At 36.4% G+C, this 27,829-nt stretch overlaps 2 protein-coding genes across 8 annotated transcripts in view; one reads left to right on the forward strand and one right to left on the reverse strand.

The window, feature by feature from the left end:
- rnf32 (ring finger protein 32) overlaps positions 1–24,339 on the forward strand; it is a 46,632-nt gene extending 22,293 nt beyond the window's left edge. The window contains exons 1-9 of one of the 3 annotated variants that reach the window (XM_089129405.1): positions 1,176–1,290; positions 2,781–3,051; positions 3,135–3,277; positions 10,664–10,696; positions 10,807–10,931; positions 11,037–11,145; positions 12,892–13,065; positions 15,181–15,336; positions 23,297–24,339. In XM_089129405.1, the coding sequence (XP_088985531.1) occupies positions 1,282–1,290; positions 2,781–3,051; positions 3,135–3,277; positions 10,664–10,696; positions 10,807–10,931; positions 11,037–11,145; positions 12,892–13,065; positions 15,181–15,336; positions 23,297–23,383 (1,107 nt within the window). In that variant the 5' untranslated portion in view covers positions 1,176–1,281 and the 3' untranslated portion in view covers positions 23,384–24,339. Of the gene's footprint in view, positions 1–1,175; positions 1,291–2,780; positions 3,052–3,134; positions 3,278–10,663; positions 10,697–10,806; positions 10,932–11,036; positions 11,146–12,891; positions 13,066–15,180; positions 16,232–23,296 lie in introns of those variants that run through there. The other 2 variants (XM_039688551.2, XM_089129406.1) reach the window with 2 other exon arrangements.
- The window catches only part of lmbr1 (limb development membrane protein 1), a 37,729-nt gene continuing 25,433 nt past the window's right edge, over positions 15,534–27,829 (reverse strand). Inside the window, exons 13-19 of one of the 5 annotated variants that reach the window (XR_016157751.1) lie at positions 27,424–27,497; positions 27,145–27,235; positions 26,571–26,637; positions 21,716–21,877; positions 21,104–21,225; positions 20,776–20,843; positions 15,534–15,916 (exon numbers count right to left, since the gene is read on the reverse strand). Coding sequence is in view for 3 of the 5 variants with exons in the window: in XM_089129404.1 (XP_088985530.1) it covers positions 21,140–21,225; positions 21,716–21,877; positions 26,571–26,637; positions 27,145–27,235; positions 27,424–27,497 (480 nt within the window). In the remaining 2 variants the exon portion in view is untranslated. Of the gene's footprint in view, positions 21,226–21,715; positions 21,878–26,570; positions 26,638–27,144; positions 27,236–27,423; positions 27,498–27,829 lie in introns of all 5 variants that reach the window. The other 4 variants (XR_016157745.1, XM_089129404.1, XM_039688549.2 and 1 more) reach the window with 4 other exon arrangements.

Below are 27,829 nucleotides of genomic sequence, written 5' to 3' on the forward strand. Positions count from 1 at the left end.
AAAATTACAAATATATATATATATATATATATATATATACAGTATATATATCAATGAAATGAATAGTATATTTTAGATAATGTTTTTTATTTAATATTTTGTTTTTTTAGAGGATTATATGGTTGTAAGTTATATTTACACTGTAGTTATAATCCATTTATTCATTTTTTGAGCATAGACCTGAAAAGTGTATTTTGTTAAGCCTAAATCTGAAATGCTGTAGAGCAACCTTAAGTTTGATCTCTTTTTCAAAGACGACACTTGGCAAATTATTGCTGAAGTGAAAAAAGTTTTCATTTTACGTTTATTGTAATGAAAAATGCACAAAAATATATTTTACATTTGTATATGAAACATATATTTTCAAAAACACATTTCACTCTAAAACTGTAAGTAAGATTGTAACAGTAAGATTTTATTTGGCCGCAGTAAAAGTGTTCCCTAGATGAAATTTGTCTCACATTCATTTCCAATTCTGTCATTTTTGTGTGGTTTTTGTTTGTTTGTTTTGCTCAATATTTGTATCTCTAAAAAGGCACACCATTTTAATCGTGGTAAAGTAATGTGTCAACCTAACAAACAAACAAAAAAAGTTCTTGGAATAAAAACTAAGGATAGAAAAACTGTAACAAGTTATCCAAAGCAACCTTCCTTCAAGGTAGGCCTATATATCTGTAATTCTTCTGTATAGCCTACATTGACCATGTATGAGTTTCCCTCCAAACCAGTGCAAACCTGGCCTGTAGCTGATTTAATTGGCCATCTCACGCAGTCAAGAAAGTTCAGACTCTAATAAATCAATAAATCATTAATCTGAGAAAAAAAATCACGCAGGTCATGCTCTGGTTTAGGCCTAAATAGAAGCTTTTCCCACGAGGATTGTGAATGTTAAAATTACACAGGTTTTTTAAAATAAACTTTTTATTTATTTTATTTTTATTATTATGATTATTTTTTTTTTCTGGACATGACTCGTGTGCTTAGGTTGATGACTGGCAAACAAAAGAATAATGCTCTGCTGCTATTTTATTATATATTCTCTAATGCTTTAAACAATATTGACATGGTTGCTAGTGCAAATGAAAAATGCACATTCAGACCTCAGATAGTAAATATTTCCAAAAACGTATTTTTACATTTTAAAAGCATTTCCACTATTCGCAATCAGCTAACGTTATATTGACAATCAGGAAAATGAGTTGAGTTCGTGGGAACGTCACACTGTGTTGAATGGAACTTCGTCGCATAGCGACCAAGTAAACAGTTATTCTGTGGACAGCAATGCCGCGGGTGAGGTGCTTTTCTTTTCTTCACTATTTTTGAGGATCCTCTCTGCGTTCTTAAGCTAGTATGAGAGGGTGACTTAGTTGTAAGGTTAGCAAAATGCCTCGCTGCTTATTTTGCGCCTCATAATTTAAGAGAACGTTTGTCTTATTTTTCCCTCTAGTCGACGAGCTTTTGCTAGCTGTTATGGTTACTGTTCTGATTCCGTCAGTTGTATGAGTTGCCATTGTTAAACAATTGTAGCAGCTACGCCATATCAACGACATTGATTCGCAAGTTCTGGTAAACTCTTTGTAGGGTAATCTCTGTGTTCATATCTCCGTGAGACGCAGACGCAGGTGTAAGATAAATGGACGCTGTAAAGTAAACTGCACAAGACTGGCTCAAAATGCTACAATCATGACACTTTTATGAGGCTGGTGACTATAAAAATCTTCTCAGCTTTACGAATTTAGCCCTGCTCATCAAATCATGTAATCATTATCATCACCATCATATCAATTTAATCTACCATTGTTATGGTACTCATAAATCACACGTTTATGACGCAACGTTCAATTTAACAACATGCAATCTTCTCATAAAATAGGATCTTGCTGTAAGACACAGTCTCAAATTCCCAGACTCTCCATATAAGTTAAATATCACAGACTTCAGCGCAGCTCCTGAACACACAGTTTAAGTGTAAAGGTTTGTTTGACCTGGAATGAAAGCAGTGATGTTTCATGGCCATTAGGGTTAGGGTCTATTAGGAAAACCAAGTAAAAAATAAAAATAAAAAATAAAATAGACAGACTAGGCTTATAATAATAATTAGGTTTTAAAGGTCTACCATTAGCATTGCCGTTCTCTCAGTAGCAGGTTGGTGAAGTAGTCCAGGCAAAGTAACTCATTTTAGAGCCAAAACTAATTGTAAAATATTTTTTCAGCTTAGATCATTTCTATTCAGTGTCCAGAACAACATACTAAAAGTCCTAAGAAAATCCTAGTTGAGGTAATATGTTTAATTCTCATCAATCCGAGATGTGTGTCAATAAGTACAACAATACACCCCGATGGGGCTATTTTTTCCTTTACTCCTATTAAAATGAAACTTAAGTAGCCTATCCATGAAAAGTAAAACATTTAGTATTACAAGTTTCTTTGAAAATGAATTTTAATATGCAAATGAGCTACACACTAATCGAATATGCCCAAAATACACCCAAATTGGTTTAATTCTTTCATTTACTCCTACCACAATAAAACTTTACAACGTAAAAGTATACATGAAAGTAACTTTTTTTGTATTACAAATTTCTTTTGAAATGAATTTGAATATGCACGTGAGCTCCATAGAATTAGTCTGTAAAACAATGGAAGTCCACTGTATAATTCTCAAATATTTCTTTATAGTACTGTGGCTTTTTATTTTACAAGGGCTCTTAAATTTGAGAAATGGACTGATATTTATTATCTGCCTTCTTAACTGAGTTTGACAGCTCCATGTTCCTTAGGGATCTGGCTGTAAAGCAGAGAGCAGGAGACAGACTCTAGCAGCTGTGGCACTACAGGACCATATCATACGAAGCACTCCTATTCAAAACATTCCCCATAACCTCCCCGTATCAGACACTTCATGTCATGCTGGTTGTGGAGCTTCACACGTTAGTAGGAGGCACAAAGACCACAACACAAGGCAGAGAGTCAGATGTCCTGAGCGAACACCAGGACAAGACTCAGAGAGAGAGTATGTGCTGGATCATGCCCCTCCACCTCTGACTCTTGGTATGCTGTGATTATGGTGCTTCATGCTGAAATTTTGCTGAAAGCTCTCAGTGACTAATATGCAGTTGTTGATGATGATGCAGCGCAGAGGATGGGTCTGATGCCAGCTCCCTCAAGAAGACTAACAGCAGAGGAGTGGGCAGAGGTCAAAACCAGGTCCATCCAGGAGGGAGACTCAACCCAACCCTGTGTGATATGCAGGGAGGAGTTTCGTCTGCAACCACAGGTAACTGCACTCACGGGACAAGAGCAGAATGAGGTGTGGCAACTTGGCTTCCCATAGTATGTAAAAAAACAAATAAAAATAAAAAACATATATATATATATATACACTCACCGGCCACTTTATTAGGTACCCCATGCTAGTAACGGGTTGGACCCCCTTTTGCCTTCAGAACTGCCTCAATTCTTCGTGGCATAGATTCAACAAGGTGCTGGAAGCATTCCTCAGGGAGTTTGGTCCATATTGACATGATGGCATCACACAGTTGCCGCAGATTTGTCGGCTGCACATCCATGATGCGAATCCCCCGTTCCACCACATCCCAAAGATGCTCTATAGGATTGAGATCTGGTGACTGTGGAGGCCATTTGAGTACAGCGAACTCATTGTCATGTTCAAGAAACCAGTCTCAGATGATTCCAGCTTTATGACATGGCGCATTATCCTGCTGAAAGTAGCCATCAGAAGTTGGGTACATTGTGGTCATAAAGGGATGGACATGGTCAGAAACAATACTCAGGTAGGCTGTGGCGTTGCAACGATGCTCAATTGGTACCAAGGGGCCCAAAGAGTGCCAAGAAAATATTCCCCACACCATGACACCACCACCACCAGCCTGAACCGTTGATACAAGGCAGGATGGATCCATGCTTTCATGTTGTAGACGCCAAATTCTGACCCTACCATCCGAATGTCGCAGCAGAAATCGAGACTCATCAGACCAGGCAACGTTTTTCCAATCTTCTATTGTCCAATTTCGATGAGCTTGTGCAAATTGTAGGCTCAGTTTCCTGTTCTTAGCTGAAAAGAGTGGCACCCGGTGTGGTCTTCTGCTGCTGTAGCCCATCTGCCTCAAAGTTCGACGTACTGTGCATTCAGAGATGCTCTTCTGCCCACCTTGGTTGTAACGGGTGGTTATTTGAGTCACTGTTGCCCTTCTATCAGCTCGAACCAGTCTGGCCATTCTCCTCTGACCTCTCGCATCAACAAGGCATTTCCACCCACAGAACTGACGCTCACTGGATGTTTTTTCTTTTTCGGACCATTCTCTGTAAACCCTAGAGATGGTTGTGCGTGAAAATCCCAGTAGATTAGCAGTTTCTGAAATACTCAGACCAGCCCTTCTGGCACCAACAATCATGCCACGTTCAAAGTCACTCAAATCACCTTTCTTCCCCATACTGATGCTCGGTTTGAACTGCAGGAGATTGTCTTGACCATGTCTACATGCCTAAATGCACTGAGTTGCCGCCATGTGATTGGCTGCTTAGAAATTAAGTGTTAACGCGCAGTTGGACAGGTGTACCTAATAAAGTGGCCGGTGAGTGTATATATATATATATATATATATATGAAGAGTTCAGATGCAAAAGCCTCTAAATGCCATTTGAAATTTTCTTCTAAAATGACCATTTTTATCAAGCTTGTATATTTAAGTTCAGTAATTTCACTTAAATGACAATTAATAGGTAATCTTAATTGCCATTTAAGTGAAATTACTGAACTTAAATATACAAGCTTGATAAAAATGATCATTTTAGAAGAAAATTTCAAATGGCATTTAGAGGCTTTTGCATCTGAACTCTTATATATACCGGATATGAGAGACTGCCTATTTTCGTGAATTACTGATGGTAACAGAGGGTTATTTCAGAGAACAGTACATTTTAAACTATCAGCCATTTCAACTGAACGATGAAGGCTGTTAATGTTGTCCACTAGAGGGATCTGCAGGATAAGAAATCTTTAAAGTATAATCCTTTTCTATTTGTTTTCAGCAGTGTATGTATGAGAATATGTGTGGGTGTGTGTGTGTGTGTGTGTGTGTGTGTGAGAGAGAGAGAGAGAGAGAAAGAGAGAATGAGTGTGCGTGTGTGTATGAGAATGAGTGTGAGTGCAAGGATAAGCATAAGTTATGGAAAAATGACCTTGCTGTTGTGGAAATTGCTGGTGGAAACAAACACTTTTAAAAATAAAATAAATGTATTGCTTAATTTGTTCACAAATTGCATTTATTTACTTATATTGATCGGAAAGATAAGAAATCCAGAATATTTCGATTACCCAAAAAATAAAAATACATTTTGGAAAACATTCCAATAAATACTGAGTCCCAAGATGCATAGTCTGTAAGATGCAGTAGATATATTATTGTAACTGATTATGTGAACCTAGTTGCACTAGTCACACAAATAGTCAAACATGTAAGGCAGTAGCCATTAACTCATTATCTGTAAAATAAATTAGAAGAGCTGATTTTGACCTGTTACCATGATGTGCATTTAATGAAAGCATCCATGTCTATAGCTTTTGAACGTTCAGACTCAATAATAAGTATTGACAAATTGCTTAGTCTAATATTGGCCATATGGAGTGCAAGTAGGTTTTCAGTGTATCCAAATACATTATCAATTGTTGTTTATGCTGAATGTTATACTATCAGAATCATTATTGTGTGTCTCACAGTTATTTTTGGTCACTGAAGTTTCAATCAGCCTACTTGATGACATTCTCTGCTCAGGCAAGTTAATTTTTCTTTCACTTGCCCCTTCAAAAATCTCATTGTAACATAACCAGAAGTGTAACTTATTTAGATGAATAAGATGATTGACTTTACCTGCTTGTACATCAAAATAAGAAATAATACTAAACTTCTAGCTTCACCTTGGTCATGTGGTAGGCTTTTTTGGGTGAGTGGGGGAGGGGCGAAGATAAGCCAGTGACATCACTATATGACGAACACTGTCCCAATAAATATTGTTTACTTTCGCAGACATATTGCTCTACAATTTTAATATTTATTCTAATATTCTAATATCTGCTTTGATAGCCTACATTTACATTTTAATAGCAATTGGTCATTATTCCGCAATCAAGTCTGTTGTTAAGATGATCTCGGAGATGTTACTTACAACTAAAATGTCAATCATATAAAAATTTAATAAAAAGCTGATTATATATTGTGCTGATTTGGTTATTTACATGCATGCAAGTTTTGTCTCCTGATCACTGCAATTTATTCAATAGCCTAACATTACACCTGTCAGAATGTGCGATTCAAAAATGAAAGTTTGCTTTCTTATTATGCTTGGAGATTCTCACAACTATACTTCAGCTGTCATCTGGGGTGGCAAAGCTAATTTTAATCTTGTGTCCACCCCCCTGATTTAGCCTGTGTTTAGTGGGGGAGTCCAAACAAAATTTGAGCAAATCTTAATATGTCAGCACTATACAACCAAAGAATTTTAGCTTTTAATGAGATTGTATATCATTGCTATATATGTTATTATATTTCCAATTAAATGTCAGCCTTTCTTGAGACTGACTTTTGACTGAACTCATGCACTAGGGAATCTACCGCGATCTCACGACCAAGTCGTACGAATTCGACGAATGATTAAAAAGTGGCTAATTCGTAACAATTCATACGACCTCACTCGTACGAATTAATACGATTTTGCTAAATCGTACATATTTTACGAATTGGCCAATTCGTATGAATTCGTACGAATGACCTACCCCTTACCCCGCCCCTAAACCTAACCGTCACGTGGGTTTAGACAAATCGTACGAATTAGTACGAGTGAGGTCGTACGAATTAGTACGAATTAGCCACTTTTTAATCATGCGTCGAATTCGTACGAATTGGTCGTGAGATAGTGTTGGTATATCGCATACTTTAAAGATTACAGAGATAGAACAACCTCTGATTCACACATGAATAACACATGAATATTCTAATTCATGTGTTTCTATAACCTAAAGAATATGTGGAAGACTGAAATTATGCAAGATTTATAGTAGATCTAATATTCTACATTTTGTGGAACAGTAACAGTAAAGGTGTTAATGTAGCATCTTGGTTAAAATATATAACTGTCTTTGAGTGCGGGGCTGTGGGGCACTCACTGGCAGTAGAATTCAGTTGCAATTTAGCTTGGTTCGTTTTAAAAATGTATATTATATTAGGTCTTAGAAAGAAGTGCAAGAACTTCTCACTGGTGGTGACCCCTAAAATAAATAGGTGCATCACACCCTTAATTCAAAATATATTCTTTTGTATGAAGAAAGTAATCATACAAGTTTGGAACAACATGAGGGTGATTCAATTATGAATTTTCATTTCCTGGTGAACTATCCCTAGTTTAAGGAACAAATAAAGTGTGAAGAGAATTATGTAAATAGACTCAAGGCAGCAAAATATATTTCTCTGTTTTATGCAGAAATGTAATGTATTGCAATTGTAGGAAAGAAATGAGCAGTCTTGATTGTCCCTGAGAAGACTTTTGGTTAGTCCATCCAAAAAAATGAAAATGATGTATAATTCACTCACCCTCAAGCCATAGGTGTATATGACTTTCTTCTTTCAGCCGAACACAATTGAAGTTGTATTAAAGGCTTTTTAAATTTAATTATATTGTTGTCTGAGGTCAACTTATGACGTTCGCTTGGTTTTTGCATTCAAAAACATTAAAATTGATAACTGATAGGCTATTTTGTACCCAAATTTTGAGCTTACCTGAAAACCTGGGTTTTTATGAGTGTCTCGCACTGAAACTTGGAAGTAAGCGCCCACTGCTGTGAGCGGATAACAGTTTTGCGTATTATAATGAGTTTCAACTCACCCGTCGATGCACTTGGAGGAAATTGTTTTGAAAAGGTCCAATGTTGTAAAATGGCAACCGGAATGATTCGACCCAGAGTCTGTGATGTGTTGCACCATTCCTGTCAGATCCAATATAGACGGCACAGCACCGTTCTTTACTCTTAATCGGTCTGCAAATCCAGTCTTGTTGACAAAACAATCCTCAGTGAAATGAAGCGAACAGACGGACAATGTTACCTCATCAGCTGGAACGTCATTAAAAATAAAGTTTATCCATGCAGTCCTATTGGAATCCAGAGGAAGCTTATGCAGCCACTGTCTTCTTCCACAACCAGGCGCTGCACAATATTCTGTATTGCTCGTTCGGTAGCTCGATCCGGTTTGTCATCGCGAGGTAGGCATCTATGTTATTTAGTTATGCGTGTAATGTGCGAATCGGTGGGCGGGGCTAAACTGGCCGTGTTGAAGTAGGCGTTGATTTTCTTCTGCGGGGGTGGTGTTTTATCCTCTTTGACGTCATAGTTCCCCACTTTGAAAAACGAGTCGTTTGCTGAGCCATCGTGTTAATAAAAGCTTTTATTGGACTAACAAGGACGTTTTCAGTTCTGAAACTTACAGGATATTCTTATAATATGGTGACCTCTTATGTTACGTGAATAGCGCGTCAAATTCGTGTGTACCACGTCTAGTTTGACGCTTGACCACTTTGAATCCAATCGCACGTCAAGAGCAAAATTGACGCACGTCAGAATCGAAATCCGCTGGCGGACATTTTTTTATGTCGACCGAGCATTCATCGAGAGAGTCACTGCTCTGTATTTACTCTGGAGAGCAGAACAGCGGCGTGGGGATCATCGTCGCCGTATTTGTGTCCACCAGACCCTTCGGAGGCGAACCGTTTGTCGATTTTCACCATTTGCTCGCTCCAGGAGCTGCGCCAGGTTGACGGCCGCTGTCAGCGTTACTTCTGCCTGTCCCGCGCCCAGTTTGATGACCTATTGTCCCACATGGGAGCGAGGATCACCCTCGCCCTCATCCATCTAATCTGTAATTTTTTTTTTTTCATGATAAAAAGAGCCAGCCTCCAAAAGTTATTAACCTGTCCTGTGATTTTTTTCTCTCTCATGTCCAGACACATATGCACATATGTTGGTTGTCCTTACATCATAATAATTTCATATAATCTAAATATTGAATAAATAACATTCAATACAAAATGAGCATGTCTCGTATATTGAAATAAAGTTTGAAGTGATAAAATATTTGCTTTGTTGTGCATTAGAACCACACGCATTTAGTCATATTATAAAATAATTTATTGAAGCATCCAGATCCTTCACCACGTGAGCAAGCAGCAGGCTCCTGATTGGTTAACGCGGCGCGAATTTGACGGCAAAATTCAGATTTTTCAACTCGGGCGGCAGACACGAATTTGCGTCAAAAGCGTGAATGCACAGATAGCACAACTAAATCATTGCGCTTCATGTGAAGAAAAAAATGGTTGAACAAAGCAATATCTTTGTCATAGTATACTTTCAATGGTTAAGGGGATTTCCCATGACTGGGACAGCGCTGGACAATGTCTCACTGAAGTGAAGCGTCAGATTCAGCTTCACCCCGAGACACTTTGCTTGTCAGTTGCGCTTTATAAGGTGTTTTTTAAAGTTAAAATAATGCTTTGTTCCAGAATGAATCAGTGTTTTTTAATGAATGGTTTAACTCCCTCTTTAAGTCCCTTGCCACCACTGGCATAATGACATAACCTGCACTGAAGTCGCTAATCAGGCAGTTTCTCAATAGAAAAATGTAATGATTATTTATTCATCATTTATTATTTTATATATATATTAGCCATTCTAAAAATATATATTTTTAAATGAGTTGAAACTTGTATATTCGATACCTTATATCTGTAATTTGTAAATGTATATAAATGGAATCAAATCCTTAAAAACAATATTTATAACACAGTCTCATCCCAAAAAGTCATATAACTGACGTTTTGGGACGTATTTTGACCATACGTCAATATCAGCCTTTTTAGGGCCCCCTTAAACGTCGGTAGATGGCGATCCCGGGCCGTCATACAACTGACGCTTTACCTTTAACGTCAGTTAGGTGACGGGTTAGGTTTAGGGTTAGGTTTAGGTATGGGGTAGAGTTAGGATCCCATAACCTCATCTACCGACGTTTAAGGGGGCCCTAAAAAGGCGAATATTGACGTATGGTCAAAAGACGTCCCAAAACGTCAGTTATATGACGTCTTGGGGTGAGACCGGGTTGATATTTATACTGCAAACAAGTCATTAGATTACATTATTTACAATGAAATGATTTACTGCTTTACTTCTTACAAATGACATCTTATGTTTTCTTCTGTTATTACATCTTGTATAAGAAGTTTATGCCCACTCTTTGTATTGCTCTTCTATGCAAAGAAACTTCTGGGGCTTTGTTAATGTTACCAGTTGCCACCCAGTCATTGCATATAGCCACTACTCTTTATTTATACCATTTTGCTTTATATATCCTCCTAGCTGGCATCTCCAGAATAACCTTGCCACCTTGTTCAGTTCATTATCATGCAGTATTTATTGAGAACTCTTTTCAGCCTTCTACATTCTCACAGTCCATAAAGCACTGTTTTATGGCTGAGTTTAATATAGATATAACAGTGAACAATATACAACACATGCTGCATTTGGGAAAATATCATACTAGAGTCGCTCCTTAAAATAGTCAGGACAGCATATTTAATGAATTTTCTTGTGTTGTTTGTATAGGTCCTGCTATCCTGTTCCCATGTATTTCACAAAGTAAGTCACCACTGATCCTTCCAGCATCTTGAATTGTCATGTAGCTTTAATAACACCTTATGGGAATCACTCTGAGTTGGCGATTAGTCCATTTGTGCCACTAATTTCAGGTGTGTCTGAAGTCTTTTGAGAAGTTCTCAGGCAGGAAGAGCTGCCCGATGTGCAGGAAGGAGCAGTATGAGACAAGGGTGATCTATGATGGTGCTCGGCTCTATCGAGAAAAGTGTGCTCTCAGGTAAAGATGTAGAAGTTCATGAGGTTTGACAATCTACATTCATCTAAATAGCTCCCAGGTCTTAAAAAAAAAAAAAAACGTTTTCTTGTGTTTCAAAAATCTCAGAATACAGGCTTTCTGGCGTGGCTACCATGTTCGCAAATGGTACAGCAACATAAGGAAGCACGTGCCTCCGAAAGACCAACAATTAAGACGAAGATTCTTCGAAAATAAGGTAACATTAATTGAGATATTTCGACATTGCTGATTGACAATTTGACACTCTTCAATACAACAGCATTTTTTAAGTTGATCAATTAGATTATTGTATCCACATATTTACACTTTTCTGGTTCGTCTGTAATTTTGGAATTTGTTATTGATCCAAAATCCAAATAATTCTTGCTAATTCATTTAGTACACGATTTGTGAGGATAGACATTAAGGAAAAAAGAAGTCCTTTCCTGTTATTTTCCGTGGCGGTTTCATGCACCCTTTGACCCTTCAGAGCGCAGGACACTGATAGCAGGTGAAAGTGGTTAGAGGCTGTTGGTCAGGGACCTCACTGACATAGACATCTGTTCTTGCAGCCCCTCATTATCCCACAGCCCAGGGAAAGCAAAGGTTGCCATCTAGTGAGGCAGCAACTGTCAAGTCTTGGTTACGGCTCTGGAGCTGACAGCTGGATTACAAGTCCAAGCAATACAAGCAATATTCTGAAACTGCTTTGAGGAACGAAGTGTTCTTATTTAAAAGTATTCCGATTCTGTTACCCCTGTGACCGTATTGTACACCTTTGGGGAATGCCAAATATGTTTGAATATGTACTCTACGTTTTTTTTTTTTTTTACATTTATTTGCTACTAGGGAGCGTTCAATTGTGATTGCTAAAAAAGTAATATCCAAATGCTATCTCAGTTTGTAGTGGCGGGAATGGTAGTCAGAAGGTAAAATTACTTTATATATATATTCATTTAGCAAACAGCTTATACAAAGCTCACTAAATATTTTTTTAAAAGAAAGCTAAAAACATTTTATTTTTCATAAATTGGGTATCGTATTTTATCCTAGTTATAATTATGTTATTTTTACGCTTTCATGTGAAGTAATTGGTGCTTATTGTGATTTTGTAAAGCCTGTTGAGCTGTCTTGTGTGGCAGGTGTTATACATTAAAGTTATTATTATTACAAATATATCAACTTTCAATGTTTTCAAGATATACATTTGAAAATGTTTTGCATCCCCTAGAAATCAGACCCATAATCTTGGTATTGCTAGTGCTATGATTTAGCTAACATTGGCAAAATATTATGTGGATATATTATATTTGGCATGTTACTTGTGAATGAGTTAATAGTATATGAGTGCTTGTCTGTGTTTCTTTAGACCTTTGGCTCACCAGGAAGCAGTTAACCAGCTAAACAATATGGAACAAAAGAGAGAAAGAATGTAGTATGCTTATCACTTGCTTTTAGATTTAGGTTTTCAATCAACTAGTCGCTCTTTTTTTTTCTTCTTCAGGTACCTCACTAAGTCAACATATTAGAAAGTTAAATTGGTGACATTAAGATTGATTGTACCTGCCCTCTCTTTTCCCTGAATGTGAAGAGGCAGAGTTCACATTGCCAAGTGTTGTTTGTCCTTCTTTAAGAAGGTCTACGTTTGAACTCTGTGGAATGCTTAACGTCTGTTTAATAACTGATCAAATACGGCTATAAAGAAACCACTGATGTCATTCGGTGCAATAGCCGCCACAGGATGTGTGTGTGTACCTGTGCATGCTTAATCTTGCAGGTCAATTTCTGGGATTGTCCAAAAAGTTTCCTTCATACATCCATTAATATTGCTATTGGTCTGGGTGTTAACATCCTTTCATTGTCGGTGCAAGATTCAGAATTGATTTATGTTATGATGGAACATCAGTTTGCCTCGTCAAGTCTGACCAAAAGACATTTTCGTGTCATTTATTTCCTTAATCAGTTTCAGGAGATGAACGACAGCTTGGTGCAGTCATGCAGCACAGACGTGGAAGCGTTCCTAAACGATATCGATCGATCGGTGGCCATGAGCCACGACATCCTGCGCTGCTTCGACAACAAGTACATGAGTGTTTCTGTAATGGAGGATAAAGACTGGCTGGAAGCTCAAGAAAAGGTTAGGAATAATGCCCCTGCTCCTTCACCTACACATGCAGACGGAGACCGAAATACCAGTTGTACCTTTATAAAAGAGCAGCTCATCAATGCCTCTAATCCCTCTCTGCAGTCGCTCCTCGGTCCTGCCCTTAGCCCGACATGCCGCCACCTGTCCCAGAACGCTCGAGCCGCACTGGCAGCACAGATGTTCCAATTCAACAGTATCAAACCCTCCGCGAGATGATTGTTTACCTTGTTAATGAATGAGCAGAAATAATCCACTGTGTTTACTAAAAAACACAAGCTGTGTGGATAATGCATGCCTAGCCTTTCATTACATGCGAGCTGAAGAAAAGATTTGGCATTTCAGTGGGCCTCATTGTTATTGTGTCGAGGCAGAAAAAAAAGAAAATGCTCATTTTTTAATCTTGCGGATGAGAGGTCGGGAGATAACTCGAGACTCAAACCTAGAGTTAGCAGAGTTCAAGTCAGAACCAATCTATTCCCACCCAGACAAACAGAACGAACGATTATGAAACGTTCTTGTGCGAAGCAACTGGCCTTCGCTTAATAAAGGAAGCTGACAGTCGGTTAATGATTATGGCTGCACACCTACCTTCTGTTAGACTCAACTGTGATACGAGCTGCACACAGCGGTCATAAAACTGCTAATCATTCCCCCCTGATAATGTAACAGGAAAACACTCTCACGGAACGAGGCGTGTGTCTGTTCATGACTGTGACACTGAACATCAGCATTTCAGAGGCCTAGAAAGCAAATGATTCGCTTGGTAACTAAAGGGAATAATAGAAGAATATAGTTTGATAATGAAATACTAAATAACATTATTACACTGCCGGTCAAACGATTGGAATCATTTAAAAAAAATAAAAATGCTATTGAAAGGAGTCTCTTTCAGCTTACAAAGGCTGCATTTCAATAATACAGTAAAAACAGGCATACTGTGAGATATTATTTCAATTTTAAAGTATTTTAAAATGTCATTTTTGTTGTGATAAAGCTGAATTCTCAGCATCATCACTCAAGACTTCAGTGTCACTTGATCCTTCAAAAATCAGTCAATTTGCTGCTCAAGCAACATTTCTTATTTTCGAAGTTGAAAATAGTGCCGATTATTAATTTGGAAACCATTATACACTTCCATTCAAAATGTTAAGCAGTAAAAACTGCGTTCGACATTGAAAATATTAAGAACCATTAGTAATAACGGAGTACCATTAGTAATTGATATTAATTGAGCAGAAAATCAGCATATCAGAATGATTTCTGAAGGACCATATGACATTGGTCATATATGATGATCGAAAATACAGCTGTCACCACAGGAATAAATTATATTTTAAAATATATTAAAATAGAAAACTGTTATTTTTGTATTACTACTCTTACTGCATTTGTAATCAGCTTTGGTGACCATAAGATACTTTGTTCAAAAATATTTTAAAAAGTTATTATTCCAAACTGAACTAGTGTATAGATATTTGTCCCACAGTTAGAGGACATCTAGAACAACATGTGGTGCTGTCAGTTTCATTAATTCTTAAGTGATTGTCGGTTTGAATTTTCAGCTGCTAATAAAAAAATATGTAAAGGGTTATAGGTCAAATGGCATTTGATCAATACATGCATAACAGCAACTTTTGATCATCTTTGTTTCTGAATAGCAACTGATTCAGTTGCACTTACTAATTGCTGGTGTCAGTGTCACAGTGGTTTCTTGTCAGCATAAATCGTGTATTTTGAATGGTTATAGTCTCTTAAACGTCAAGAATTGTCTCTGATACCACATTTTATGGGTAGTGGACAATTAATTTTCAATCCTATTAGACAATTGGTTAAATTTGCAAATGGATACTGGGTGATATATATGATGTCGTTGACATTTTAGCACCTTCTTGAAAGTAACTGGATGGGTATATATGCATTATCAGTGTAATTCTCACATAAATCATTCACAGACAGCATTACTGTTTGTTCTCACATACTTAGTCTGATGTCTCACTGATTATGTTTTCCACTGGGAAGCTCTTTCCTGGTACTGAAATGACTTTTGAATGACACAATCTCTTAAAAATTGACATTACAATTGATTATTTTTCTTTGTTCCACTAGGCTGTCCAGCGAGGCGTTCAGGACTGCCCCATTTGCCTGAACCGCTTGAGCTCACACAACGGCTCATCGAAGGAAGACAGAAACGTCCTATTATTGTCCTGTTCCCATCTCTTCCACAAACCCTGTCTGCAGGCCTTTGAGCTTTTCTGCCAGGAGGTGAAACCCAAATGTCCCCTCTGCCGGTCACACTACACTAAAATGCTTGTTTCGAATTGAAGCTTGCTATATTTATTACATAGTCCTAATGTTTCAGTGTATTTACTTAAAGAGACTAATTAAACTTCCCCCACATCAGTTATAATGTGAATTTGTGGTTCTACATTATGATACAGTCCAAAAAACAAAACAAAAAGTGTCAAAACCACAAACTTTATTGTAAAAGTGAAATTAAATACAATAACCTAAAGATAATCTGAACATTTTGCTTCACAAACATATGCAATTAACAATTAATGAAAAAAAAAAAACACATTCTGAAAATACATTCACACACACGTAAAAGAATCAACAGGCAAAAACAGAATTAATCTTTCCCTTAGAGCTGAAAATGAGACCAGACATTGCACACCATAGACATTTAACCTATGATGAACGAACAAGTTGTTTGTCGCTGTCTGTCAGTTCGACAGATTGATGAACCAAAAATACCACCGCATCCTTGACGTAGTGTGTAGTTTTGTAGCTCAACAATGTCGTACAGAAGATGGGATTGAGGATGGGAAAGAGAGACGAACAACTGAAGCAGAAAAACAGAGTATGGAATGAATAGGCTTCGTTTTCTTTCACAGTTAATTCTAGTACATCACTGCATATGCCTCTATTTTGAGAAACCCAACACACCAACTAACACACCAATCCTTGTGCTGCATAAAGTAGGACCAGGTGTGAAGCCTGGCACAACAACATCCCTCAAAATGCCAATTAAACTAAGAGTAGAAGTAACAAACGAGTAGAATTTTGCATCTTGTCCAGACACTATTGACAGTTAATGACACGTTCTGGCATTACAAACTTTGTGCAGACAAAAATGATACAAACACACACACAAAAATACACAAAAGAAAAAAAAAAACATAAAAAAAAAGCTTACTTAAATGACACAATTATTGACGACAAACATTTATTCCCCAGACATTTTCTTACAAAATATTATTTGTGCAAATCAACAGGAGGAAAAGGTATTTTACGTGAAACTTTGTTAAATTCATGACAATAAAAATACAAAAACAATGCATCGTATTGAACCACAGAACCCACTGAGGTGTCAATTTTAAATGACCATTTCACAGGCTTTGAATTCAGGGTCCCTCATTTGAATCCTTCAACTTTCCACAAAATACAATATATTTCTTAAAATGTTTCCTGCCCAAACATTAATATTCCATATCAGAGCCCTGACAGGTTATTTTGCCTTTGGCCAGTTTGCGTTAAAAAGACAAACCCAGTCGTTTTGGTATGCCATGTAATTGACTAGAGGGATTCACAGTGAATTAGTCAATAAAAAGTTACACACACACACACACACACACACACACACACACACACACACACACACTAACTAACTAGGGATGCACCGTCATGAAAATTTGGCCGAAATTTGAAAGCTGATAGCAGATATATTGACTGATAAATCGAAACCTAAATCCACATTTTTTTTATATAGAATTCTTGAAAGCCTGTTTACAAAAACAAAAGTCTAACCATTAAAAGCCATGTCCCAAGCATTTCAACATAAAGTAGCAGTTGCCTAGTTTGAACCAGTGTAAGTTTTAAAATTCATTTACACTCCTATGGTCAAATTTCTTTATCCAAAAACAAACACACACAAAAAATACTGCCATACAAAATGAATAAAATAATGCCTAAATAATGCAAACTAGTCATTGGACAACATTACTTGGGTATAAAGTATAAAAATGCATGTGCCATGGATTAATAAAATGGAATAGCCAATGCACAGACAATAATGAAATGATTTTAATTAAACCATATTTTTGATTAAAATAATGCAAGGAAAAACAAAAGTGCTAGTTATTATTAATAATGCATCAATGTTTTTGAAAATCAAACATCTAAAATTAAAGCTGCAGTCTGTAGCTTTTTTGGGGGATAAAAATTATCCAAAATACGTATTTGAGAAAATACATAACCAGCCAGTGTTTAAAACTATCTGCTTGCCTTTGCTTGATTTTGTGTGATACGCGATTTACTGCAATATCATAACCAGAACAAAATTGGATGTTACTTACTAGTTCAGATGACATTTTCCGGAGAAAATTATGTTGGTCATATTTCCAAAAAGAATAATTTGTAATTCTGAATGCCAGTCTCGACTACGGCGCGGTGACTGACAGCTGTACATTCTCCTCAAACATTGTGTTCATCCACGCTGTGCCGCGTCGCACTACAACTCACGTAAAGTTGATAACTCTCCAATTGAATGACTAATGACTGCAATTGCAGATTCCGAACAGAGTTGGCGACAAAGAGGAAAAATGCGGACTGCAGCTTTAATATCTTAGTTTCAAAAAATTTTCTGTTTGAGCTGCGTGTGCTAAAGCTGAATGAACACCAGGAAACAAAAGCGCTTTGTTAGCAGTCTTATTAATTCAACCAAACATCCTACATAAGATTAATCAGATATTTATGCTACATAAACATAATATTACAACTTATATCTGCACAAAATAATGCAAATGCACAAGTGAACATGAACTAAGTTATGTGCTAGTATGAATGTGTAACTCCTGTTGTGGACACGCTCTACCCGCAAGGACACGATGAAACATGGCAACTAAACCCAATTAATTCACAACATGTATTTACAATACGTGTTCTCATTATAATGTTATGTAATATGACAGTCCCAGTCATAGTTATTAATGTCATGCATTGCTACATGTGCTGAAGCTGAAGATGATCACCGGCACGCTTTACTAACTCCTTAATACTTTAGCAAATGCACCCTATGTGAGATAAATACACAAAATAAACATATTACAACTTATAATTGCACAAACCAAAAGACTGCGGATGAACAAGCAAACTTATAGTCATGATGGAGGTGTAACTGTACTGTGGATTGTTACCGTTTTCTGTAACAATACAATAAAACATGGGCGTACAAAGAATTTCCAACATTCTTTCAGTTTTGTTCACTTCTTATTATAATTGTATGTAGCCTATATGACAGACTTGGGCTGCATATGTTGCACTTAACTGTGTCCTTTTTAAAGTGATTCCAATCATATTTCAAGGGATTCACCCCATCATGACAAACAGTGCGCATTTGAAGCGTCTCAGCTGAAGGAAATAATATATTATTTATCAGCTTTAATCGGCTAAATTTCTTATCAGGTCGACAACAATAACATTAAAAAGGATCATATATCGGCCGATACCAACATGGTGGCTGATATATCGTGCATCCCTAACAGTCTCTCACTCGTTCACTCATTTACACATCTCACAGCTCGTCTCCTCAATACCGGACAACAGGAGACGAAAACGGAAAAAAAGCCAAGAAAGCCTGTTGAAGGCATCAGAGGTGATTTTTTTTTTTTTTTTTTTTTTTACAATAAACAAATGCTGAGAGACTAATTGTCAGGCCTTTTCCACAAAAAGCATAGTATGAATGAGGCTCAAGAGCCTGTTTCATATCTACATTCTACAAAAATAAAACGAGAAATATACCGTATATACATGTAAATACATCATTTACATTAGTATGAGGCTTGTCACAGTTAAAGAGACAAACAATGAAGAGTAAACAGGATGTCTATGCAGCTTTACATCAAATGTTCTTTTTATGGTTTACACGTTCTTTTTAGCCTGTTGGTTTTGTCCTCAGAATGGGAATGTTTGGAAACTATACAGAACACATTCATTGTACAATAAATGCGTGACTAGTAACATTTCAACAAAGTTCAAATTAAAGCAATTAAAAAGTCTCTATGACACTGTATTTCATTGCCCTTCAATAAGCCGTGCTGCTTTCTACCATCTCAGCTCGGACCTCACATTCATTTCACCGAAATAAAAAAGCTTTATTAGGCATGTAACCGACTGATGTGGCTCTGCAGTCCTATAAGGAGAAGATCCTCTAATGTCAGAGTGTCACCTCTAATCTGTATATGCCAGTAATTCACTAGACCAAACAGGCTGAAAATCCAGCAGGAGAGCGAGTGGAAAAACATAATAATCTGCCATTTGCAAAAAGCAAAGCAGCCTCAGAGGTACAGACTGGATGTTTGAAGGCCGTTTTGCTAGTGATGCTGAAATAAGGCAAACAAGTTCTGCAGCGATAACCAAGTTTAAAGGATGCATGTTACTGGTTATATGCTCTCCCAACAAGGGAAAAAAGCCCCCATCACTTTGTGTACTACATGTAGAATAGCATAGTATCAAAGGTTTTGGAGGAAGTAGTATCAGATTTAACAGATTTAACAAGGGATCTTAAATCCCAAGATTGTGCCTCATCTTCCCCCAAAATATTTCATGCATTTTTACTATTATAACAACAGAGAAGCATATCTCTGCTGTCATGTCATTTTTGTTCATTTCCTCCCTAATTCTAGACTATGGTACACTACAATCCATTAAATGTATTAAATAATTGACCGAGAGTGACTGGCAGGTCGCAACATTCCTAAACACAATCTGCCGCAACCAATTCAAGTAAAGAGAACAAGATATTAAGCTGGTTGTTGGTAGTGACTCGAACCCATAGAGTCCACTTCTGAACTTTGTCTACCGATTGAAACAAGAGCAGTTGCAGTGCAAAAAGAAATTTGGCAGATAGGATTCTCCACTGGTAATTACATTCCACTACCACCCAGAATATGCCAACATTTTGAGTAAGGCACATGTTTGGGGAGTTTCCTTGTCAATTCCCATTACTTAATTCTGTCACATCCAACAAACCTGAATTGTCACAGTTACAGCATGAGGAAACAAATCATAATGCTTCCTCGTTTATAATTGATCATCTAATAAATAAGAATTGATCATGTATGCTTAACTGAATGTAAACATGTTCAATGGCAGACACAGAATAACAAAACTTTACACGTCAAGCAAGGCGAATTGGACCAATTCTGACAAATCAAACTTTCAGAATATTGGGCGATCACATTTTGCTTGTATATTATCATGAACTGATTTTGTAATGAGTGGCATTTTAATAAGAACCAGTCAATTTGGTATTCAAATATTTGAAACTATATAAATATTAAGTAATACTGCAGCAATATCTTTCCCAGTGCCAAACTTCAAAGCTCTGCAATTCTTAATGTAATATAGTTCAATATTAGCTCTAAGATTACATGTAATAATGTATCATGGCGCCTTCAGTCAATATCAAAAAAGTTTATATTTCATGTGTGTGCTGTTTTTACGTGAACTGCTCTTGAAGCCTAAACCTCTTTCATATAACTTAACAAAACACTGTTCAAAAAATCTGATCTGGACTCAAAATCTACAATAATTCAGGAGGAAAGTGACATGCCTTAAATGAGACTAATTCAATCAGCTTGGCAAACAGCTTAATATTTCCAGTAATCAAAGAAAAAGTATTGATGATGATAATAATAATACCCCATTGAAGGGTGCAGTCGAGAGGCCTTTTAGATGTGCAGGTCAGCACGGAAATAACATTTTCTCACCTGAAATGAAAGCATTTACAAGCTGAATAACAAACATTGAACAAAATTAAATCATTGTGAATCTTAGACTGGTTTCAACGGCATGTACAACTATATAGATTAACTGCTCACATGAGGTGATGGACATATTCCACACGTCTGGTAAACTCTTGACACTAGAAGCTTTTCTCAATTATCCCCTTTCTTTTTCTAGTTTTTGGTGCTTCCTGACTGTATACCGCTATATTCTTAAAATGAAAAAGCCAACTGTATACACATACGTGTGTTTGTGTGAGAATGTCTCGATGATTTTTCTATCACAAAGTTTTCTGATGCCCGTTGACAGCATGTTTCCCTGACTCTGTTTCCGCCGTACTGTTTGACAGATTCAATTTATCCAGACCTGAAACCAAAGGAAAAAAAAGAATTTGAAAGACTCAGATTTGATCTCTTCTCTCACTCTCTCTAGCATTTCAAACCCCAAAACTACAGTAACCTATGCATCATCAATCGGTGGATTGCTCTGAATACAAATAGACAGAGACATGAGTCCAATAAAAGAGATGTAGAGAACAGGAATATAGAAAAAAATGTAGAAAACACAATTAAAAAGTAATTGTTGGTTTAACTTAACCTGGGGGCCTTAAAATTGAGTTCATTGAAATAAAAAAAATTGAGTTAACACAAAGAAGATTGATTTAAAATCACCAGAAACTCAAAATATTATGTTATCTGAACCACATTAATTATCTAAGTTGATTTGACAAAGGTAAAAAAGTTTTTTTTCTTCTTTACAGTGCAGGAATGATGGAAATGTAATGCAGAAAGAAATTTGGAGGTTAAACTAAGATGCAAGAAGTCGTAATAGAATGAAGTCAGGCAGAATACATTACCAAGTGCTTTGAGAAGTTCCTCTCGCACGGCAGATGTGAATTTTCGGACCAGACACAATGTGGTTACCACAGCAAACAGAAGGTTATATGAAAGTACGATGTAAAAATTTCCAAGCCAATTAAATCGTCCGAAATCACCCAGGAGATCAAACCTTGTTATTCCTGCAGAAAGTGAGAGACAGAAAAATGGTTCTCAGATTCACTAGTTTTTACTCTACAATACCACCTCTTTCCTATAATCAACAAAAGGACTGCAGAACAGACAATTTTGCATTCACTCTCTCTTAATAATCCTACACCAAACCAATATTTACAAACTAAAGATTCATTACTTTTTTTTTCTCAAATTATTTTTATTTTCTCTGAATTAATGCAATAATATAATGAAATATATGTTCGACGATAGTTTATTCGAGTTGGAGATTCTTTAAAGGATTTGCCATTTTAAACTCACTGTCAATGTAAAGCATGAATAAAAGGATTGAAAAAAGGGGAACATGTATGATTGGAAAGAAAGGACTGAAAGAGCAGGTGAGGGCTTAAGATGAAGACGTGATAAAAAGGAGGCAATTCTGAAAGACACAGAGGACTACAACTCCATCTTAATCAGATAACAACACCTAACATAAGTCTGCCATTTACCATCTGCTGACATATTACAGAATGAAGTTTGTTTATTGTTCATCACACAAACTGATTGAGAATAACACATTCTTTTTGAAACAAAAAGGACAAGTAAACTGCTGTTTTATACGATTAAATTATCCATAGCCACAGGGTGCATGTGCACATTCAAAAGACATGTATCGGTGCAATTTAAATTTGAGTATTACGTTGCCAAGTTGCCAAACAAGTGTTTGCTTAACTTATTACTAATGAATTCAGCATGTTAACTCAGATTACACCTTTATCACATTAGACTGCAAACATGATAAAATAAGGCAAAACAACAAAAAACTATGTTTTTATAATAAAAATTACAAAATATTTTAAAGAGATTAGTTTTACAAAATTATTTAAGCTCATGAAAAGACAAGGTTTTCCTGCACAGGATTTTGTTTTTCATAGAAATAACATATTGAATATACTTGTATGTTTCTTTTTCTAATTTCCAACCAAATTCATTGCATTCAATCTGCCTTCCTTCTTTTTCCTCCACTTAAATGCATCATGGCTTTTCCTATTGGGCATGATTCTTTTTTTCTCCTCTCTCTCCAGCTTTTGGGTGCTTCTTTAAATTCCATTATACCTCAACTTTTTATGGACTATCTCTAAATAAAACATTGCGCACAACAGGCTGACTCCTGAGGATAACTTAAAACAACTTCAATGTTTCACTTTCCAAATATAAAGCATCATCAGAAATAGTATAAGTTGAAAATGGTAAAACGGGGACAAGTTTTCATCCCTGGGCAAACATATGTATTCTAAGTTGGAAGTGCTTTAACTGTAGTTTTCAGACTGACCAACGGTATAGACATACAAACCTACAACCTGCTAACAAATTGTAGAAAATGAAAAGTATTCATAAATTATAATTAATTCATATTTTTATTTTTGTCTATTTTTTCCCTTCCCTAGGATTTCCAGCTTGATAAAACCCTTTTAGGTTTTTCGTCCATTCCTAAAAGGAGGGAAAAGACTGCTGGAGGTACTATAAACAAATAAATGAGATTTTATTAAAAGGGCTTTTCCAGACTTAATTACCAGTTGGGCAATGACCAATTTCTACACTTTAAACTGCATGTTTAAAGGCAACTGTAAAGATAATCACATTTAAAATTATAAACAGGATTTATCCAATTATTTGAATAAGCACTTAGAAATGGATATGTTGATTTGCTGTAGAAGTAAACTTATTCTCAAAAGGTTTTTCTTACATGCATGTTTTTTGGCTGCAGTCACATTCCTACCATTATCCTCAATTAGATGAATTGCATACAATCTAATAATACCTGTAGTCCATCACAAAATTTCAGCTGACGTGTTTTGGCCGAAAAAGCTATTTTCGGTTTCAGGCCGAAATGGTTTTGAGGGTCCGAAATCAGTGTCCAAACCAGACATTTAGTGCTTAGTGCTATAGTATTAGTGCTAATAGTGCATCTCCAATGGCAGGTTTTGACTGTTCAGCGTCTGTTGCGTGTACACAACGTGGATAAGCTATAACCGTTAAACATGTCAGCTGTCAGATCATTAGCTCTGGGTAGATAATATTCATTTCTTGATTTTAATTGGTAATGATATGTTTTCTTAAATCATTTATTTTTTTCGAATGTGCTGTTTTCTGTTGATGCGTGAACAAAACTTCACTAAACATTTGTAGCCGGCCTGCCATTGAATAATTGCAAAAGGCTCTGTGATTTGTTACTTTTAATATGAAGCAAAGCCTCAACTTAAAAATTCTGTTGATTTTATTACAAATTCAAGCAATAAACATTGTTTTGGCACTCTTTACTACAGTGTGATCGATCACTGTACTGTAGCTGCAGCACAGATCAAGCGCACGTGAAGCGATCATCTTATCTGCTCTTCACTACTAGTTACAGCACGAAACAAACAGAACAGAACACCAGAAGGTATGCTGATACATTACATGAGACAGGATTCATTTTTGTATATTGTAATTACCTGGGGAAATAAAACAGCTTGTAGGCTATACAATGACACTTAAAGGGTTAGTTCACCCAAAAATGAAAATTCTGTCAGTATTTACTCACCCTCATGTTGTTCCAAACCTCTATGTCTTTATTTGTTCTGCTCAACACAAAGGAAGATATTTGGAAGAATGTTTTGAAACATGAAAAAATACATACTATGGTAGTCAATGGGGAATGGGATCTGTTTGATTAAAACATTCTTCCAAATATCTTCCTTTGTGTTGAGCAGAACAAATAAACACATAGAGGTTTGGAACAACATGAGGGTGAGTAAATACGGACAGAATTTTCATTTTTGGGTGAACTAACCCTTTAATGTTACATTTACCTTAACAAAACTAATCTAATAAGTTCATAAACTCATTAGTTAGCTAGAAAAAAATAACTCTAGAGAAGAGCATTTTGCTAAATATATCCACTTGAATTACATATTCATTATATTTTACTTAACCTGTTGGTGACGTCTTCATTATTTAATGTATGTTTGATTTAGTCTGTCATGAAAACAAGTTATTACACTTATTGTCGTTTAAATGTTTATATTTCACCAACAGACTGGAGTTAAAAAGTTGAAATAAAATCTCCCTTATGTGCAATTTAAATGTTTGTAAAACTCAGTTTTAGCTATTTGATTGTTTATTATTAAATAAGTTTGATTAATTGATTATTTTTGGTTTCAGTTTAAGGCCAAGTGCATCTTGAATCCTTCAGTTTCCATTTCAGCCAAGAATTTTCATTTCGGTGCATCCCTAGTCTACAACCTATAGTCATTGACGATCACATTGAATTATAACAATTGCATAAATCTTTAGGTGAACTGCACTTTCTCACTCATGTGTAAATGATTTATTTAGCAAAGGCCTCCTTTTTTTTGGAAACCCCTAGTAATGACCTAAAATAAAGAAATCCAAGTAACTTACTCCTTCACAAGATTAAAAAGAAATCAAGAGTTAAATATCTAGACTATAAAAAGTGTTGAGGTGAGAGTTGTAAAATGTCTGTGTAAAAATCAGTGCCATAAGGCAGTTTGCCTTTCCCACATTTGCAACAGGCTCCTGAAGTCTGCTTATGTACACACACACACACACACACACACACACACACACACACACACACACCTTTGAGTATTTCTAAAGGACTTTCATCTTCCATCCACATGCAGGATGTTTTTGAGTCTATTTGATAGTAAATGAGTATTAATTTGTCTGTTTGAGACTCTATAGCTGCTTTTCCACTGTTGGGCTAAACCGTTCTCTTTGCTTAACCGTTCCATTGTGTGCCGATCAGGGTCAGCCGGCACGGATGTGGTTTCATTTTCCACTGTGGTGATAACGGCCACTCTTTGGAATGTAATACAAATGCGTCAGTCTTTGCCTTGGCTATTTACTGATGATATGAGAAGTAAATATACTGCGTTATGGAGGATGATCAGATAGTTCTTTAAATTGTATTATTAATTTGTGTTTACATCACTCAAATAGCGTGTTTAGCCAGCTACAGAGAAACTGGTAGCCAGGCAACAGACAAGTGACCAATCCTTAGTGGTGATGTCACTACACGTATTCTAGCAGCACGGTTCGGCATGGTTAGCCAACTATGCTGAGAATCCCGGGCTCAGAACGGTTTGTAATCATGCCGTGCTGTACTAGGCTTAACTGGAACCGTTCCTTATACCGTTCTTAGAACCGTTTGGCTCGACAGTGGAAAAGCAGCTTATATGAACAAAGTTGATGAAATTCTTTGGGCAAAAAAAAAAAAAAAAAAAAACTACTCTATGCAACCTCTCCTTTCATCTATTCAATGCAGCACACCAGAAATGTTGATATTTTTCTGAAGCTCCCAATGAGTCACTGTACTCACTCACTAACACACACAAGGCTATTTGAACAGCTGCCTGTAGCTTTCCACGTTGTTTATTGCAGCTATTGTGACGGCTGCTTGTCTGTCCTTTTTCTCGCTCCATTCTTGTGTAAAATCTCTATGGCAAATCCTGCTGGAATGTTACTTGTTAAATCTTACAGTGGAAACGAGTTTGCAGGTATGTGTAAGTTGCATGTCAGTGCAGCTGGATAATGTAGAACAATTGTAGTATCCAAAAACAAACAAACAAACATTGCATGGCATGTTAATGGCAACCCCAAGAAATACACAGATGCTTATGAAGGATAGTGTATGCATGCATGCAAGGAGGACCTTACCAAGTGTTCGGGACATGACAGGCAAGGCCGAGCTCAGCACTAGAATAGATACACAGCAACCGATGATCTACAAGAAAAGGAAGAGAAAAAAAAGTCTAAGAAACATTCCCATCATTCCAAATTAAATATAAAATGACAAAATATTCTATAATCAATGGCTTTGGTCAAAAAAAAAATTAATTAAATATAATATAAATTGTAAGTTTAAAGTTTATTTTAAGGTGTCAATGGTTACAGTGTAATTAAACATTTAAGTACAAAATATTATAATGCAATAAAAGATTCTATAATCAATGGCTTTGTACAAAAAAATATAATTAAATAATAATAATATAAATTCTAAGTTTAAAATTTATTTTAAGGTGTCATTGTTACAGTGTAATTATACATTTAAGTACAAAATATTAATGCAATAATTAGGAGATTAGGTTATTTTTTCCATTCAGATGTTAAATAATTTATTCAGGTATTTATTTACATTTTTTAAAGAATAACATGAACAATGAACTGTTTGTGAATATTTTCCCATCTGACTAAGTGTCAACAGGCCATAAAGTAGTGTTGCAGATCCTACCGTTGTCATGGTAGTGTCGTCCTTTCTGGGAGTGAGCTCCTGAAAGATGCGAAGGCTATAGAAGCCAACCACAGATGAGACCATCAGATAACTGTTCAAGAGTTAAGACTAACACAGAGGTTTCTCGTCAGACCCTTTACTAGCATTTCACTCAAAAACACACTCACAACAATCATAAGCAAACAACTTGAGTCCCTTCACTAAACACACACAATCTGTGACCAAACACTAGACCACAGCTCATGCATAATTTGGGAAATCACACACAGCAAAGGATACAACATGAGAATAATTTCAATAACTGCCTGGGCAACTCCGAACGTGGATAAAGAGGCATTGCCAATATCTCTCTCCTGCAAAAACAAAGAGTGAAAGTTACGGTCAAAGGTTACTTGAATAACCATAATTATTTCCCCATATAAAGTTTGGTTTCAGAACATACGTTTTTTTGTATGACTCTCATAAGCGCCAGTTTATGTTCTGGACTGAGGCAATACTCTTACACGGAGAAACTGCATGTAGTGGACGTGTTTTAGCGACATGCCCAACGCAAAGGCTCCTGTTACAACTGAAGCTGTTAATCTAAATAAGACTACAGTGTTGACACCTCAGTGCTTCAGGCGGTGTGGGCAGAAAAAAGCGGCACAAATATTTGGAACTCTTCTGAGTGAACGCTATTATGAAG

The sequence above is a fragment of the Pimephales promelas genome, chromosome 1 (assembly GCF_988280905.1).
Source record: "Pimephales promelas chromosome 1, fPimPro1.hap1.1, whole genome shotgun sequence".
NCBI classification, from domain to species: Eukaryota; Metazoa; Chordata; class Actinopteri; order Cypriniformes; family Leuciscidae; genus Pimephales; species Pimephales promelas.